This window comes from Phyllostomus hastatus, unplaced genomic scaffold, assembly GCF_019186645.2.
Source record: "Phyllostomus hastatus isolate PE091 unplaced genomic scaffold, TTU_PhHast_1.1 phas_contig_34, whole genome shotgun sequence".
Lineage (NCBI taxonomy): Eukaryota > Metazoa > Chordata > Mammalia > Chiroptera > Phyllostomidae > Phyllostomus > Phyllostomus hastatus.
The window spans coordinates 41,798,084-41,817,283 of record NW_025333857.1 but is presented as its reverse complement, the minus strand read 5'-3'; the positions used below and the strand labels follow the sequence as shown (position 1 = coordinate 41,817,283).

The window sequence follows — 19,200 nt, the reverse complement described above, 5'->3', positions numbered from 1 at the left end:
GAGAGGCTTTTCCCCTCCCCCAGCTAGTGAGTGCGCGAACAGGAGAAGAGGAGGGCGCTCCAGGCGAAAGTGCTGCGGACGCCATTATCCTCTGTTTCTCGGCTGCACCAACCTCGACGTCTTGCTTACGTTCCGCTTGTTGACGGCCTGTAGGTAATTGGGGTTATTGGGACTTCGGTATTAGGGACGCAGGAAGGGGATTGGCCTCCCTAAAGGCTGCGTTGACTTTTTCTAAGTCTGGTTTTCCTCCGGCCTTCAGCGGCCTCGCAGCCTGAAGGGAGGCGCCGGCGGGAGGCGGGGTGTCGCCTCCTCCGGCACGTTGATTGAAGCGGCTTTCGACCAATTGCTTCACCCTGGCGCCACGGCTGAAGCCCCAGCAGCCAATCGGCTACGACGGCGGGGTAGCAGAGCGCGGGAGGCGGGGGAGAGCGGCGGGGCCCTAGGCTCGTTCCCTATCTGTGACCGGTTGAGGCGGCGCGGCGGCATAGAGACGGCGGCCTCGCGCGGTGAGGAGTGGGGCTAGGCAAACGGCGCGAGAGAGTGAGAGTCGGAGACGAATTTTGTCACTTGAGGGAGGCGTTTGAGGGCTGCTTGGTTGGCTGATTCTCAGCGAGGGAACGTTGCCCGCTTCCCCTCCCCCCACCTCCGCCATTTCCCTGAGCGTATATCCGCAGTCCTCGTTGTGGTACTAGAGGCTTTGGGGCGTTGCGAGGCATGTGCCTGTTGGATGAACTGTAGTTTTCAGTCTTGGGGACCAGGATTTTGGGGGGAGAGGTGGTGGGAGGCCTGCGAGCCGGACCCCAGGGCGGAAGAGAACGCCGTCTTTTGTGTGGGTCCCGCCTCACTTTCGCTGACCCGGCCGGGGCTTGGACCTGGAGCGGGAGAGGTCGAACGGTCGGGGCTGCCTCCGTTGCTTTGTCTCACCCGCGGTGGGGGGAGGGTGCGGGGGATGAGATCTCGGGACCGCGTGGTGGATGGGGGAGGGGTCGGCTCCCGGCTCCCGGCTCCGCCTAGTAGCACGTAGTCGCCATTACACAGGCCGCCATTTCCTGTCGGATCCAGGAGAGTAGCGGCGCTTCAGCTCTCGCCCGTGACTTTTTCAACTCGCGTTACCTGGCTCTTGCGGATTCTGGTATCGCGTGTGGGGGAGGGGAATGCATGTTGCCTCGGCTGCTTGCGTGCGTATTTAGCGAATTTTGCGTTCTGAGGAATGGTGATAGAAGGATCGCAACAACGTTTTTTGCTTACAAACACCCTTCTGTTTGTTTTTAAATTCCTTTATCCAAATATTCTGCCACACCTCAGTATTTGAGCGATGGGCTCGAAGAAGAGTTTCAGTTAGTCGTTGGAAAAGTGGTTTATCGACAAACTTTAAGGAAGAATGGAAGACAAATGTTGCCGCCCCACCCCCCTTTTTCTTTTTTTAAAGCAGGGACCACATGCCGTCGCTTTCTGCCAGTAGTGAGAGGGACTGTTCGCAGTCCTTTGACCATTCTGGTTGTAAAGGTGTAATTGTTAAGCTGTGCCTTTTTAACCTAGTGTAAATCGAATACTACTGGCAGTTTGGGTTTGCTCTTAAATCAGGTTCTGAGATTCCTTCAGCAGATTGACTTGACTGTTGTGCATGGCTTGAATTTGCCTTGATGTTTGGAAATTCCGAGGTTTTAGAAAACATTTCAAGTCCCAATAGAAACCCCCAAACAATTTAAATTTTAATGTAAAACTGGTTTGTTTTATGTTTTTGTATAAGTTAAACTTTGGCGAAAGAATTGAGGCTCGTGTGTTGTTGTGCCTTTGATCTTACCTGTATTTATCATATAAAATAACTTTTGTGGTGGGACTAGATGGCTTCAGTGTTCTTTACAAAAAAAAAAAATCGATAAGATTGTTTTGGATTTTTAAGGCAATCGTTTGAGGTTTTAAAGCCCTAAATTGAAGAAACGAGTTTTAGAAACAGCGTTTTAGTTTGTTGTGTTCAAATCAGTGTTTGTTAGTATCAAGTAATTAGCAACCCAAAGGCAAAACTGATTTATGTTGGTTTTTTAGGCTACTGCAGCACTAGGGTGTCAGTTGGTCCCGCCCAGAACACTTCAGTTCTCCTCTGGAAGGATATATAATTGGTACGTTCTAGAAGCAGAGTTGTTTCTTTGCCTTTTTTAATGTTTAGCAACATACACATCTTGTTTTCCAGTAAGCCAGATGTACTAGCTTCTTTATTTATTTTTTTCCCAACAGATTGGTGTTCAATATAATCCAAGAAAATGGAAACTGAACAGCCAGAGGAAACCTTCCCCAACACTGAAACCAATGGTGAATTTGGTGAGGGGACATTTCTGTTAATTTTGTTGTTAATGATTGTGAGTGTAGTTGGAAATTGCTGTGAGTTAATTCTCAGCTTCTATTTATGAACTTAAAAGTAACCCTTGCATAGGTAGGTAATTAAACTAAGACAAAACCAATACAAAAAGTTTTCTCTTGCATTTTGAATTTTCTGATCATTTGAAGTATTTTGTCACAGTACCTCATTTAGAAAATGTTACTGAAAGAGGGAGCATGCTTTGATCTGTAAACATCCAAGAATATGAATGCCTTTAGGGCTTTTTTAAACAAACTTGCAATTAGCAACAAATCTCTTCAAACATAATGTAGTTGTTTTTTCTAATTTAACCTGTTAATTACATGAAAACTTAAATATAATTAAAGGTGCTTTTTCTTGAAGATGCTGGTGCATTCTTTGAAATTTGAACTGTTAATTTCTAGGTAAACGCCCTGCAGAAGACATGGAAGAGGAACAAGCTTTTAAAAGATCTAGAAACACTGATGAGATGGTTGAACTGCGCATTCTGCTTCAGAGCAAGGTATTAATTTTATTCTTGAAAATTTGAAAATGGCTCTTACTCAAGTAGAAATTAAGATAACTTCTGGTTAGGCCTCCTGGGAAGCCTTCAAAGCCTTAAAGATTAAAAAATTTAAAAGATGTGTGGGACTTGGAGGCTTTGGGGGGGGGGTTGGTTTGGTTTTTATGTTTTGGCTAATAATTAAAATGAAATCCCTTAATATACTGAGCCACTTACAGGTAAAACCAGGAGAAAGGGTATAGGTGATTCTTACAGCATAAATGGATTTTGGTTACAACGTAAATTTATTAGAAAATAAACTGGCCATTTACTTAGTACTATCAGGTCACAAATTTATAGTATCCATCTGTAAATTAATTTGTTTACAGATGGATACTATACAAGTAATAAGTACTTAAAGTTTTATATTTAGTGTATTCTTACATTCTGAATATTCCAAAGCTCTGTCTTTGGTTATCAGAACCAAAAAAGCACATTAGATACTTGGTGTTTCTTTAATATTTTATCTTGATTCTGATATCCCCAAATAAATTTCCAGCTTTATAACAGAAAAAGGATTGGGGGGGGTGGAAGCTTCAGAGCACAAGAAAAGGAACGAGAAAATTAATTTCTTTTTATCTTCTCCAGAATGCTGGGGCAGTGATTGGAAAAGGAGGCAAGAATATTAAGGCTCTGCGTACAGACGTAAGTATTAAGAGTTTAAACTACACAAGCAGCTTCAGTTGGTAGAAATTTAAGGAGTTGCATCATAGAAATCATTTAATAGTCTAGATACCAGCCATTTGTAATCATTGGTTGCATAGATAATTTCAAGGTTTGCCATTCCTGGTTTAACAGTTTGTGTTGGGTGGGGGGAATCTATATTAAACCTCTTCACTTTCTAATAACTTTCCACCAAATTATTCACTTCAAGCAAGATAACATCTTAATTAGAAATAACAATAACGACAGTGTAAAAACCCTTAATTGCACCATTTCCCGTGTGTGAATCAATTACAGTGTTACTGAAAACCATTGCAGGTGGCTGATTAAACTCAAATTTTTATTTCTTTTTTTAATTGTCCATCTGTTTAACAGCTTGCACATGGAACACAAACAAATTAATGTTAAGCTTGCATGATTTAAATATGGGTAAAGAAGAGAATAGGCACTTAAAATCTTTAAGATTGGGAAACCTTTTGTCAATGCCAGTGATTTGTTTGAGTCTTCGTATTTTATAGTGGGTTGACTCTTGTGATTAGACACAGTAAATGTTGGTATCACCAGAAGTACACATATTTATAGGGCTTGGCTACACCTAAATTCCTTTTAAATTTTTTTCTCATAGTGAACACGCTCTTAATGTTTTTCTTGCTAAAATTGAGGCAAATAATAACTTTGTGTTAAATACTTATTTGGTAGTATTTCATTTCTCTCTTGGTCGCAGATCTTTGTGTGTTCCTCTTGATTACTGTAAACTGAACTTGAAAATTCGTTTAAAATTTTGCAAACTTGCCTGTTAGGATCTAGGGATGTGTTTTAAACCTCCAGGAAACCAACTAGTCTTTTTAGGGTTTTTGGTTATGTGGGAATTTTTGTTTTGTCTTTTATAAACCTCTCTCCTCTCAATCCAGATGTTCTGTATAGTTATCTGGGTTATTAATTTCCCCGTTTCCTCAAGAACGTCAGTAAACTGAGTCATGACAGGTTTTGTGTCTACCCTCATGAGCCAGCCTGCTACTGAAACATCATTTGGTTTTTTTTTTTGTTTTGTTTTTTAAATAGCTAGTACCATCATTTAAGGTCCTTAAATGTTAAGCCACAGTCAGATATAGAGAAGTCCATTATTGTGTTAGTCTTCAGAGCAACTTAAACTTGTTTCATTAATTGAGAGTATGAGTATAGTTTGTATTAAATTAAAATTTATTGCTTTTCCCCCTTTTCCCTCTCCTTGTTTTTTTGGCCATATATCTCCGTTGCCCATGTACTGGATCGACTTACCCCTGCGTTGCCCACCATGACGTTGGCCCATCCGCCCCTGAACGCCCATGTGAAAACCCTGGTTGGCTATGCCCAAAAATGTGCTCGTTGCCAAACGGGTACCATACTTGACAACTTCTGATTGAATGCCCATGCCCAATGCCAACATCCACGAACGCCAATGACCAATGCAGTACAATGCCAGTGTTTCAGTCCCAGACAGCAGTGGCCCCGAGCGGTATGTCCCAACAGTTTATGCCTCACTGCCTGATTAGAAAGAGAGAAATGTATTTTATTACCTGCCTTTTATATAATTAAATAGTATCCCCTTTAGACGGTGTATTGTTTTTCAAGTTTCTGTCTTATTTTCCCCATTAAGTCTTTTTGTCACTGAACTTTTACCGTGAGTTGCCCACCCAAACGATCCACTAATTTTATTTCGATGGAAGGAGCACAGCTTCAAGTGTTGCATATTTGCTGCATTGTAAATCAAATTGTTACCAAAATAGTCTCTCGCTCTGTCTTTGTGGCCCACCTTGCTTCCCAACATTGCCTGTTCATAATTTTTTCTGATGAAATGCTAACTCTGGTTCACTTTCCTTCACTTCTCATTTGTATTGTCTTTGTTTTGTCTTGCATTTGTATTTGTTTTCTTGCAGAGCCCATTAGTGATCTAATTTCTAACTGGTATCCATAACCTTACTCCAAATATAATGTTCACCACTTGCATATTCCCCCACTTTGCCTAAGAGAAGGTGTGCCAGTTTTACCAATATAACGGCAAGGGTATCCTTAATTAACTTAGTGGTGGCGGGGAACATAAATATTCAACTCTGCTTCAGTTCTGGTCAATTTATTGCCCACTTAATCTGAGCCCTTCCAAGAGCCCATTCTCTCTGTCTCTCTGCAAGTCTCCTAATACTGTTACCATGTCTGTATTGGGCATAAAACAAAAATGCATGTGTTAAATCTATACATAGGCTATTTTAAATGGGGAATATTAAAAAATTGTATGTTACTTCTCTGTAAAAAGTTTGTATGACTAGTGATAAACACAAAACTCATTTTTCTTTTCCATCTTTTTTGTACTATCTGGTATTTGTGATGTTTGACAGCATATTGAGTATCAGTGCTGATATTGAAACAATTGGAGAAATTCTGAAGAAAATCATCCCTACCTTGGAAGAGGTAGGCTCTTTTTTTATGTATTTGCCAATTGATGGGGGGGGTGCTTAAAGTATGTTTATTGGGGCATAATGGGGGAGGTGGAGAGACAGTGGGTAAAATAGTTTGTAGCAGCAGCATTGTACAACCTGCTCCATAGAACACAGGGTTATCGTGATCACAATTTGTTTTAAAATGCAGTCTGGCCTCTGGAGTAAATAGGAACTCTTTGTGGTCGTGTACCTTCATGGGTTTAGCATAGATTTTATGGGTTTTAGTTTCATAGGAGTTCGGGGGGGTTGTTTTGTTTTAATTGGTGTAGGAATACGTGGGGAAGGACTGTATTTGAAAAGTTTGAGGATATTTTAATTGTGTAATTAATATGTAGAGAAAACATGTTTTTAGTGTAGATTAGCGGTTTCTCATATTTAATGATGTAGATGTGAAATATGTTGTAGTAGCTTTACCAATATATGCGACAATAGCCTGATCACACTAGACACTTAACCTATTACTCTTATTTTTCTACTTTCAGGGCCTGCAGTTGCCATCACCCACTGCAACCAGCCAGCTCCCGCTCGAATCTGATGCTGTGGAATGCTTAAATGTATGTCATAGTGCCATTGAACCCCACTGAAGTATGGAGCCTGGCCCATAGGATCAATTTTATTTTTAACATGGTGTGCTTTTCCCGTCTCTATAGAAAAAGGCTTGAAAACATGATAAATGAATGGTCTTACAACTCACTGTTGACCCTGCTCCATGCTGCAGTGGGAATTAACTACATTTGCAAAGTGCTTTGCAGTCATTTATATTATGGTGTTATTTGAATGTTAATAATAATATTGTGGTAACAGCGACATGCTAAATGGCTGCAGTGTGGGTATGGTGTTGCAGGACCTGAAAATAAAATAGTTTTTTAAGGTGGTGCAGAATGTCCTTTTTGGGCCTGGCTATTGAGGATAATAAGCACATAACTGGTAAAGTTATTGAAATAAAAATTCAGGTTGCTCACTGCAACAGTATGTTACGCTTATAGCAGATAAGTGTGCATTATTTGGGGGATCTTTAATTTGGAACTAAAATTTTATAACTCTCCCTCTGCAGTACCAACACTATAAAGGAAGCGACTTTGACTGCGAATTGAGACTGTTGATTCATCAGAGTCTGGCAGGAGGAATTATTGGGGTCAAAGGTGCTAAAATCAAAGAACTTAGAGAGGTAAAGGCACCGTTTTATTTTCTCCTGTTAACATTACTCAAATAGTTTTTCACATAGATTTGGTTCAGTGGGCTTCTCACCCTTCTGAGTTTCTTCCCTGAGATTCCTCATCACTTCTTAGTTTGCTATCAAAATACCACAATAAGGCCTGACTCACATTATTTTGCCAAAAATTTTTATGCCGATGAAAAGTCCTGGAGTTACTAACAAGGGGTGGGGAGGGGGGCAGGTTTAGTTAAGGTGATTGTGCTTCTGAGCCTTCCCAGTTTCCTAGCCTTGTTAGTCCACTTGTTTTTTTATTGTTTTTGTTTGTTTGTTTGGTTGGTTGGTTTTTGTTGGGGTTTTTTTGTTTGTTTTTTGCTTAATTAATCCTGTTTTTTGTTTTGTTTTTTAACTTATTACAGAACACTCAGACAACAATCAAGCTTTTCCAGGAATGCTGTCCTCATTCCACTGACAGAGTCGTGCTTATTGGAGGAAAACCAGATAGGGTTGTAGAGTGCATAAAAATCATCCTTGATCTCATATCAGAGGTACCTTGGAATATACATTTCATTTCATGAAATTCATAGATGTCAAAAGTAGTTTCAGAATTGTTAAGTCTTTTTCCCTAGCAATTCTTTATTGCCTGTCTTTAGTTATCACTTTAATTTAGAAATAATTGGGAGAGTGTAGAGAATGATCATTTGATTGCTGACGAGATTTTTATAGCTTTTAGTCCTTAAAAGGAAGTTTCTATAGTACTGTATTTCACAGGTTTCCACATTACAGCCTCAGTATGGGTTATAGGCTCACCAAAGATAGTGATCCCTTAATCCCTCGGAATGGTTACTACTTTATAGACTCCACTGTGAAATGTAAAAGGTGTTCATAAAATGCCCAAGATTAGGATAAAAATAGTAAGCTGCTAATCTCTCCCCCCGCCCCCCCAAAAAAGCAATGCTCACTTTTTGTTTGGGCTCAGCATGTTGCCCCCACCCCGACCTCCTGTCCTTTCCTTCCTATTGTATCTTTGCCTATTTCCTTGTTCTGTCTGCATTGCCTGTTAGAAATAAGGAGGGGGCTTTAGATGTTTTGTAAAAAAGAGTGGTTGGTGATGAACCAAGGGTATTTTTCTTTGGTCTGTAATACAGCTGTTTTTGTTTCAGTCTCCCATCAAAGGACGTGCACAGCCTTATGATCCCAACTTTTACGATGAAACCTATGATTATGGTGGCTTTACAATGATGTTTGATGACCGCCGTGGACGTCCTGTGGGATTTCCCATGCGGGGAAGAGGTGGTTTTGACAGAATGCCTCCTGGTCGGGGTGGGCGTCCAATGCCTCCATCCAGAAGAGATTATGATGATATGAGCCCTCGGCGAGGACCTCCTCCACCCCCTCCTGGTAGAGGTGGCCGGGGTGGTAGCAGAGCACGGAATCTTCCTCTTCCTCCACCACCACCACCTAGAGGAGGGTAAGTTCTTTTCATCTACATATTAACATACAGGAGGCTGCACTTCAGCAAGGTCGGGTAGGGTAGATTTTATTGGATGTGTGTGACATTACAACCAGTACTATTCTTGCAGAGATCTAATGGCCTATGACAGAAGAGGAAGACCTGGAGACCGTTATGATGGCATGGTAAGAATTTTTATTTGTCAACGTATAGTTGAGTGCATATGGGATCTTAAAATCAGATAGTTAACTATTTGTTCCCAGAAACTGTTGACAAGCTTGTCTTAAAAATGGACTTCTTATGTAGACTATAATATTTAAGATATTTTTATTCCCCAAAATGTGAAATTGTTGCCTATTTACATATTTAGTGACGTAGAATAGAAATCAGGCATATAAAAACAATTCTATGACAAAAATACAGTGCCAGGTTCTTGTTAATGGTTCTGTCTCTTAATACAGGTTGGTTTCAGTGCTGACGAAACTTGGGATTCTGCAATAGATACGTGGAGCCCTTCAGAATGGCAGATGGCTTATGAACCACAGGTTGAGTATCATGGTGGTTTGCATTCATATCAGTAATAATTAAGATGTTTGTGTGCTCACCAATAAGTGTCTTCTTCCCCCCTTGTTAATATTTTTAAACGCTGTCTACCTTAGTGGTTTCTTGCCCTAAGGATTGTATTCTGAACGTATACTTACTAGGGAAGATATGGGAGGACTTTGGTTTCCTAAACTGAGGGGTTTTAGGAATATTAAAATACCTGAAGAATAGTCTTAAAGTAATTTTTTGTTTTGTTCTGTTTTGTTTTTTTCTTCCTATTTTTAGGGTGGCTCTGGATATGGTAAGTTTTCTCCTTTGTGAAATCAAATATCATTTCATGCTTTCTAAATGAACTTAATACTCATAATTTAAATCAGATTATTCCTATGCAGGGGGTCGTGGCTCATATGGTGATCTTGGTGGACCTATTATTACTACACAAGTAACTATTCCCAAAGATGTAAGTATCTTTACTGTATTACACAGAACATTTAATGCATCATTTTAAGTTCCCTAACTTAACTATAAAAGATGTAGCAAAATTATCCCATTTTAGGACTAAAATTGTGCTTCCAAGGACTTAGTGTCATTCTCTGGTTTAAGATTTGTCAAGTGGTGTCCAGTACTATCAAAAGGAGTTAGAGGTTTTTGAGCCCTTGATTCATTTATTAAGGAAATGCCGACGTGTAAATGTTATAATCCAGATCTTGACTAGTTAGCATTAAAATTCAGAATAAGTAAATATACTAAGTTAATGCTCTTGTGAAGGTCATTAAAAATACAGGGTATATGTTTTTTCTTAAAATATATCATAAATATTTGTTTCTGAAAATTTTTTCAGTTGGCTGGATCTATTATTGGCAAAGGTGGTCAGAGGATTAAACAAATTCGTCATGAGTCAGGAGCTTCGATCAAAATTGATGAGCCTTTAGAAGGGTCCGAAGATCGGATCATTACCATTACAGGAACACAGGACCAGATACAGAATGCACAGTATTTGCTGCAGAACAGGTCAGTTTGTTTATGTTTTATGTTAGCTTGCACATACTAAAACTTTAAAAAGCTTTTCTTCTCAATTGGTTTTTCTTTTTAGAAGCCATGGTGTCTCAACCTTTTGGGGACCTAACTTCTAAACATTCTAATAGCTTTGCTTTAATTTTCTTCTGCTTTCTTACTAAAAACGGAGACATTCAATACTAATCTTGCTGGAAGAAGCCTTAACCAAGCAAACTTCTCATTTCTGTGGTGAAAACTGCTGCCAAAACCACTTGTTATAAATTATACAGAGCCTGTAGAAAATATAGAAGATTCAGTGGATGTTGGTCTAGTTCTGTGTGGAAGACTAGTGATTTTGTTGTTTTTAGATAACTAAATCGACAACAAATCACAGTCTGCCATATGGCACAGGCCATGCCTCTACAGGACAAATGATTGGTGCTGTAAAATGCAGCATTTCACACCTAACTGGCATTTCTTGTCTTTTCTACCAACTATTAACTTTTGATTTCATTTTCTTAATTCTTCTCTACTAATGTCTGGTTCACTATTAATCTTTTAATTTTTTTTAGTTTTACATTGCTCTAATTTGTAACTGCTAATGTTTTAATTCTTCTAATTATACTGGACATGCTTATTTTAATTTAGCATTGAAAATTGTCTTAATGTTGATTAAGATGTTACAAACAAAAATTCTAATTCGTACTTTTTTTTCTTTTCTTTTATAGTGTGAAGCAGTATGCAGATGTTGAAGGATTCTAATGCAAGATATTTTTTCTTTTTTATAGTGTGAAGCAGTATTCTGGAAAGTTTTTCTAAGACTAGTGAAGAACTGAAGGAGTCCTGCATCTTTTTTTTTTAATCTGCTTCTGTTTAAAAAGCCAACATTCCTCTGCTTCATAGGTGTTCTGCATTTGAGGTGTAGTGAAATCTTTGCTGTTCACCAGATGTAATGTTTTAGTTCCTTACAAACAGGGTGGGGGGAGGGTGTGCAAAAACTAACATTGAAATTTTGAAACAGCAGCAGAGTGAGTGAATTTTAATTTTTGTTCATTGTTGGTGGTTAAAAAGCAAAATGCCCCCTATGTAATTATTGTGAACACTTTGCTTTGTGGTCACTGTAACACTTCGGGGGGGTGGGACAGGGAGGAAAAGTAACAGTAGTCCATATTTCCCTGGCATCTATTCAGAGCAGTGTGCAGAATGTAATGCTCTTTTGTAAGAAACGTTTTATGATTTTTAAAATAAATTTAGTGAACCTATTTTTTGGTCGTCTTTTTTTTTTTTTTTTCTTTTTTTTTTAGATGGTCATTTTTCAAATGGCTGAATTCCCCAACCTATTCTCAATCTGAACACTAAGTTTGATTTTCAGCTCCTCTGCTGGGCTTAAACTTAGGCAAAAATATCTTGGCAAATTCAGTTCTGGTGATTTCTGGATGGTTTGAAACTCCATTTATTGCTTGGGAAGAAACTCCATCATACACATTCATGCTTATAATAAGCTGGGGATTTTGTTTATTTGTTTTGGCAAATGCTTGCCCCTACTTTGCAACAGTTTTCTGTGTTAGTAATTGTGAAGAACCAAGGTGGGGAGCAGTGCTAAAAAAATAATGGTATAGCTATATACCAGAAGCCTGATGGCAGCAAGTTTTATTAATCGGAATAATAATTGGTCATGGAAGTGACTGATGCTAAATAAATCCTGATTATTTTTTATTAGATAATTTCTCACCTATAGACTTCAACTGTCAGCCTGCCTAGTGTCTATTAGTTCAACTTTGTAAAATATATATTCTTGTTTTTCCCATTGTATGCAAACAAAGAAAAAGATGTACCCTTTTTTTGTTGTATGTTGGGTTATGTAGGAAATGTTTGTGAACAATTTAAAAAAAAAAATTGAAAAAAAGTTCCTGTGGATGTTTTGTGTAGTATCTCGGCATTTGTATTAATAGTTAAGTTCTCTTCCAAATAAAACTCCCATAATGCTAGATTTGATGTGCGCCCAATTTGAACAAGGATTGACTGACACCTGTAAAATTTGTTAAAACGTTCCTCTTGTAAGGAAATACAGTAATCTTAAATTATATATTTTTCGTGTGAAGTGTTTTTCTAGCATTTATGAATGAAATCTGGTAGGGGTGGTAAATAGTGTTAAGAGCTGAGTCATGCAGTTTTACAAGTTCTGTTATATTACCTATAAAAAGTCTTTTTAGGGTTTTTTTTGTTTGTTTTAAGATTTTTGTGTGTAGAGTAACTAACTAGTTTGTTGTTTGAGAGTACTAAAGTAAAATAAATCCTAAAATACTGCCTGTTGACCTCCAGTTGTCCAGGAGGCATGAGACCTCATTTGCATAGAAAAGGATTCATGGGTATAGGTCTGTTTTCCTAAGTGTATGAAGGTGACTTGTGTATAATAGAAGAAGGTGAAGTGGGCAGTTTTTCTTGAGTACACAAATGATAACATGCAAATAATGCTTTTTAAGGTGATGAGTATTTCAATTCATACTTCCTTCTTGGAGGAAAGGAATTAAGTGTATCTCAATAGTGAAATACATGGTGTCACATCACTTAAAATAAGTGAAGACCACCTGTGATGAGGTTTCCCCAAAGGTAAAGTTAGGCTGAGTTGTCACATTGGTGTTACTTCTCCCTTGAGTATTTGAAGTATAGGTAAGCTGGGACTGCTTGGGGGATAGTACAGCCTGCTTATGTTGAAATGAGCCCTCCCCAGAGAAAAATCACCAATGACATTTAGTCAAGTTGTAAGCATTACTGGAGAGAATGCTGGTTTTCAAAGTTTCCATTAGTCATTGAAAAATCATTAAAGAATGGGCTTATTCGGTGAAGGTTTTAATTTTTACTTTACAAAGCAGACTTTGAACACATGAACCTACTAAAGAATTGGGGAATGGCATTGATAATTTGGGTGTACAGCAGTACCACTATTGGTATAGGTGGTATTAGAACATGAGTTAGAAATCGAGAAAGTTCTGGCATCGGGTTTAGAATTCACATTTGGTGCCATATTGAACCATTTTTATAAGTAGTAGTATATACACTGATATATTGAGGCTTTAAATTTTATATATATATATATATATATATCAAAAGATTTTACTTTTATAGAGGAGAAGGGAGATAAATATGGGGTCCCTCTCGGCATCCTTCCCTACCTGGGACATCCACACAACCCAGACGTGCCCTGACTGGGTTTGATTCCCAGGGACATTTTGCTTGCAGAATGACAACTAACTGAGCCACACAGGTCAGGGCAGAGGTTCAAAAAATTTAAACATGAACATGTAAGTTTCCAAAACTGATTTTAGCTTAACTTTTTGACAAGTTATTGCCAAAATGTCAGTGGATGTTGGAAATCAGGTTTTAACAGGAATGAAGAACTTCACTGCTATCCAAATTTTAAGTTGGCTTGCATAGTGAGACTAAAATGAAAAATAACGTTTTAACTGAATGATTGAGTAGTTAAAGCCTAAATGTTCAATTGCCAATACCGGTGGTATACATAGATGCTGAGTCTATAAAAGTGAATTATCAACTAGAGCAATTTTTCTTGAAAGTCATTTCAGTGGTTTGTCTTACAATGTCTTAGGTTAGTACCCAAAGGGAATTACTGTTGCACAAACACAAATCATGAATTGTTTAAGATTGCTGCTGAAGCCCTGGTGGGTGTGGCCCAGTGGATTGAATACTGTTCTGTGAATGTAAAGGTTGCTAGCTAGTTCGGTTCTCAGCACATGCCCAGATTGCAGGCCAGGTCCCCAGTTGGGGTGAGAGAGTCTACTGGTCAGTGTATATATTGCACATCAACATTTCTTTTCCTCTCTTCCCATCTGTAAAAATCTTTTTAAAGAATCATTCTTGAAGAGGCCTGTACTCTAAAATTTATTTTTTATCAGTTAAAGTTTTTTTAAACATTTTGGTCTATGGGACAATGCTCCAACCAACTGAACCATACCAGCCAGGACAAGGGATATTCAGTCTAGATGGCTGAATTAAGTTAATCTTAAATACTATGTTTACATTGTTTCTAATACAGGTTTGTCCCTTGCAAATTAGAAGTGGAACTGTCCCAATTTCTTGATGACACAGAACTTTTACACAGTAGTATTACAGTGTTTCCCAAACACTAACACTGTTTGCTAGAGGCATGTTCAAAATCACCAACAGTGCTGGTTAAATATGAAAGCTTCTGTCCCACACCTCAGTTCTAATGAATCAAATCAATCTCTATACCGAGGCATCCAGAATCTGCATTTAACAAATTCCTGGAGATAATAGTTGGAGTTGTTAAAAGGTCTGTCATCTCTACCTTTCCAAGATCGAGGTCTGCTGTATGCAAAGGGTTTGGTTAGACTTTCTGGTAATGGGAGGAAAGAGCTTTTGTCAGGAATTATGTAATATAAGAACTACAAGTATTTTCTTACCTTTTCATTAACCCAGACATATTTAGTTCTCTATATAGGGACAGTTGTAGGCCTTTAGGGTGCAGTGGTAAGCAAAAATAATTATTTGAAAAGATAATCCAATAATGACAACAAATAGAGGGAAAAAACCATACTGTGAAATGTGTGTATATACACATATATACATTCACAATCATGTTAGCGTTGCCTGGAACAACTTTGTGAAGAGTTAGGGAAAATCCCAGTATGTTGATCCAAAACTCTTCCCTCTGCTCCTAGCAGATGTAAAAGACTGGAAGAGTTTGTGTACACAGATATTCGCCCAAGGCGCAGGCCTCAGCACTTCCAAGTCAGGGAAGGAATCTGACCTGGTAAAGAGTTAGGAAGGAAGGGAATACCTGGAAAATTAAAGTCGAGGCAGATACATTTGTCCATATTTTAAATGGGGAACTAATCTGCTGAGGTGAGTGGTTGAATGTACAAAATGCAAATGTTTTGTGGGTTTGGGTTCCCCTTTGTGCCAACTGAGTAGGTAGGCACAACCAACTGATTTGAGGTAAACAAATACCAGCTAACCTATGACTTGAAACCTTTCTGGCCTCCACCTCTTTTTTTTGTCCAGAACCCATAAGGATTTCCTGTACTAGTAACAGCCTCCCATTTCTCCCTGCTTCCTCGAAGTCAGACCTGAAACCCCAGACCTAAAATTTTGAGGGAAATAAAAGACAGTCACCAAAACCTTACACCTTTCAAAATCCTGTCAAATATTTTCTTTTTGGTCATTCTATCCCCCTTTCCCCTTTTCTTCCTGAAATCTACCATTAAGGCACAGGTTTCATGGAAAGAAGGGCCAGTTCACCTAGAATAAGAAGTCTGTAGGGTAGGGAGGGGAAAGCATATTGACAGCTGCTTATCATACAGAGAAAGTCATTTTGGTAGTAAGGAGAGATTTGACAGGAATGTTGGAGTACAAAGTGCCAGCTTTGTCCCTCTGAAACCTCCCTCCGGTTCAGTGTGGTGCAGGCTGAGAGATTAGTTAAAGCAGCAACTCCAAAGCCCTGGCTGGCATGGCTCAGTGGATTGAGCGCGGACTGGGAACCAAAGTGTCCCAGGTTCGATTCCCAGCCAGGGTACATGCCTGGGTTGCAGGCCATAACCCCCAGCAACCGCATATTGATGTCTCTCTCTCTCTCTCTCTCCCCTTCCCTCCCTAAAAATAAATAAATAAAATCTTAAAACAGCAACTCCAGATAGGTACGAATAGGAAGCCAAAAGCAGAGAAGCAAGGCTCAAGCCTCATTTCTATTTGGGACCTTGCAAAGTGGCTATGATCATATGGGATAGTGATGCACAGGAGAAATCAAGGCATATCATGCTTTGGCACAGTGACTGAAATTACACCCACACACTCCACAGAATTTCCTTTGATTCCCATATGGCATAAGAGGGAGTGCTCATGAATTTGCCATGGGGTCACCATGGTGAAGGGGGTGGTTACCTCACAGCAGGAGGTATAAGGCAGACAGCTCACCCAGGGGCTAGAGACACAGCATAAAAAAGAGTTATAAATACCAGTGAAAGCTGAAGTTAAATCGAGTTAGTCGAGGAAGGCCAACTGGGCTCAGTGCTGAGAAACCATACCATCAGTTATACTAGTTTTGGTCACTCAGTGGTAGTAACTAGGGGAAGAGCAGGGGCCAGAATTCAGATACCAGACAGACTACACCTCAGCTAGAGATCAAAGGCAGGTTGCTGACAAAGGCTCTTTCCTCCTATTATCAGAACCCCTAAACTCTTTGTACCCAGCCTTCCCTTCCATCCTGAGAACTTTTTTGTGACTTTCAAAAAATTTATTTTTGCTTAAATTAGTTGCTATTATATGTCGCCCTTCAATCAAAGCGGCTTATCTTGAACAGGAAGCATTGCTAATTTCAGGGAGGACAGTAACAAAGTATGGGTGACAGCTGCTGGATCCCTCTCAGCTGCCGCTGCTGTCAGCCAGTGTCACTTGGGCCTTCAGTTATGCCATGTGGGACATAAATCAGTCATTTTCCAGGGGAGTGCCAGGCTCTGTCTCAAGGCTGCCACTGAACATCCAAGGCAAACAGCAACATGCCCAAATTTCTGGCTTTCCTTCATGTTCAGACTACAAAGAATGCCACACCTGACAGACAAGAGGTTTGACTTCCTGACTAGCCACCAAAAGGGCTAGATGATGCAACCAGAATAATAGAGGAGTTGACTCCCTCTGGAGAAAATTGTGACCAGTGGGGAAAAGGAGAAAGGAGAGAGCTGCGTGCTGCCCGGCCATCAGTCCCTTTGGTTCACTCTGCTTGTGCTGCCAAGGAAACACTGCGGATAGCTGGTGCCAGGTGGTCAATTTCATTTGGCAGAAGGCCACCATGCTGTCTTACTCATTGTAGTTAGAGATACAAAAAGAATTATTAGACTACAAAGACTTGGCATTAGTGTTCTTGAAATGAACCAGTGGCCATCTGCATTGCTAAGATGATTCACAACACAGAAAATCTTGTCGGGGAATTGTTAGCCATTCTAGACAATGATAAGGTAATTCTCCTGCAAAGAAATGGGTCAGGCCAGTGCAGTGCTGTCCCCCTTGAAACTTGGACTTTCTGAAAGCAGAAAGATGTGCTAACTATGTGGTGAGCTAAGGTCACAGAAGAAGAACTTTGTGACTAGAACTTTGTGACTGTGAATATTGTTCATTATCCTAAACTTGGGAGTTATATAAAAAAATCCAGATCCAAGTTCATGAAACCTTGACCCAAATGTCTGCTCTGTTAATTACTGCGCCAAGGAGACCAAGTACAGAGCAGAGCCTATTTGCAATGTGTCCTCAAACTTCCTATTTAAGCCAGTGGATATCTGCAAGTTTGGTGTGATATTTGCTCTTCTGATGCATAGAAGAATGGTAACTCTGCCAGGGTCACTATGGTGATCATCAGCAATGACCTGCTGGTCATTTGGCCTCAAAGCACCTTTCAATCCTGGAGTACAAAGTGCAGGCCGGTAACAACAACTTGTACAACACACCTCGGTGTTTCAGCATCTACGTTATGGGCTTGGTCCTAGAGTGGATTAAGAACAGTGGTGTGCAGTGATCTTGGAGAAGATTAGCTCCATCTAATCTCAAATGATTCATGGTATTGATAAGCCTCACGAAATCTTTGTGTATCCAGTGAACTACAGAATAGAAGCCAGTTGAATATTCCATTATGCATTGGCAACAGCAAAAAAGATGATGCTTGGGAAAAAACAACTTTTTGGTAAAGCTCTTGAACTCCATATGCTCTCTTTGAAAGGGCATGGGTCTGAGGGAAGCATCCAGGCCTTTCCGTAGAATGCAGAGAGGATTGAAGATGTTCAGAAGCTGGCAGGCTTCATGAAAAATTCTTTGAGGATACATCAGCTATGAACACACCTAATCAATATATACTCTGCCCTTGAATAGTGTATAAAATGTAAAGTAACTTGGGAATGGCTACAAAAACTTAAACATGGTATTTTTCTTGAATTAAACATGTTTATTCTACAATCTTTTCCCAAAGAACAAAACATCCACAGCTCTGCAAACTGATGGGACTTTGAACAGACACCTTAATTCTGACTTGATCTGGAAGCATTTAAAATTTTTTTCTCATCCTTTTCTAGCAAATTCTAGATTATACTGTCTTTGCTGACACTTTTTCCTGCTAGACCTCAGCATTCAAACTTGTCTGTGGACTTAATTATACAAAGTGCAGTTAATGTTTCTGGAGACACACAAGCACACATACATGGAAGGTGGATGGGGTCCTCTAGGCGCTTAATCGCTATCACTTCCAAAATGACAGCAGTGGGATCTCCTGGGTTCCACAGCTATTAATTCAGTTTAACACTGACCATGTGGTGAGTGTTTAGGAGGAGTTCTAGACTAAAGGTCGCTTTCTTTATACTGTAATTTTCATGAAGAGATAAAAGTGACATACTATTATATGTTTATATAGCAGGGTCTGTTTTTAATACCAAATAGTTTATATCTCTATGCATTTATATTTCTAATAGTACAGTTCTCAGTTATAAATGTAGAGATTTAGAATTTGTTAGAATCCAGGACTTTGGATTCTAACTATAATGTAATGCATTGTAGCATTACATTAGCCACATTTCCCTCCACCACCCTCCTTTTTAGGCTGCTTCATAGAAAAGATTTACAAATTCTCTAACTCACTTTTGATTTCCTTTCAGTGGGTAGGAGAGAAGGCTGATTGGTTGCTTTTTTGTTTTTTAGTTGTTCTGTTGAACTAAAATTTTCTGGTAAACTCCCCTATCCTTTGCTCACTTGTCTGTTCTATGTATAGTGTTTGATCAGAGTGATACTGTGAATTCAGGAAGATCTGTGCTGAAGAGTCTTTACCCCTATTGTTTTTCCATTGTCAGTATTTTATGTTGAATATGTGAAGGACATTAAAACCCTAAAACATCTGAGGGAGAGAGAATTTTCTCTTCTTTCCCCCACCTACAAACTCCTCCGAGGCACAGTTTCTCCATGTAGTTTGTCCAGTGTCATGTGGACTGTGGCAACACGCCTACACAATGA

At 39.4% G+C, this 19,200-nt stretch overlaps 1 protein-coding gene and 1 pseudogene across 9 annotated transcripts; both read left to right on the top strand.

The window, feature by feature from the left end:
- Positions 1-16: 16 nt before the first annotated feature.
- HNRNPK (heterogeneous nuclear ribonucleoprotein K) lies at positions 17-12,265 on the top strand. Of its 9 annotated transcripts, none has more exons than XM_045840061.1 (17): positions 19-149; positions 2,047-2,120; positions 2,236-2,319; positions 2,761-2,858; positions 3,486-3,542; positions 5,012-5,055; positions 5,933-6,005; positions 6,517-6,588; positions 7,089-7,202; positions 7,607-7,735; positions 8,351-8,658; positions 8,771-8,825; positions 9,102-9,185; positions 9,469-9,484; positions 9,561-9,643; positions 10,025-10,194; positions 10,908-12,265. In XM_045840061.1, exons 3-17 carry the CDS (start codon positions 2,262-2,264, stop codon positions 10,939-10,941), a joined length of 1,395 nt encoding a protein of 464 aa, XP_045696017.1. In that variant the 5' UTR covers positions 19-149; positions 2,047-2,120; positions 2,236-2,261; the 3' UTR covers positions 10,942-12,265. The 9 variants fall into 9 exon arrangements, with proteins under 9 accessions (XP_045696019.1, XP_045696017.1, XP_045696018.1 ...); XM_045840062.1 differs by having other exon boundaries at positions 19-153; XM_045840068.1 differs by lacking the exon at positions 19-149 and adding an exon at positions 383-506 and having other exon boundaries at positions 10,968-12,265.
- A 3,575-nt stretch (positions 12,266-15,840) lies between these two features.
- On the top strand, positions 15,841-19,085 carry LOC123819947 (annotated as a pseudogene).
- The last annotated feature ends 115 nt before the right edge of the window (positions 19,086-19,200 follow it).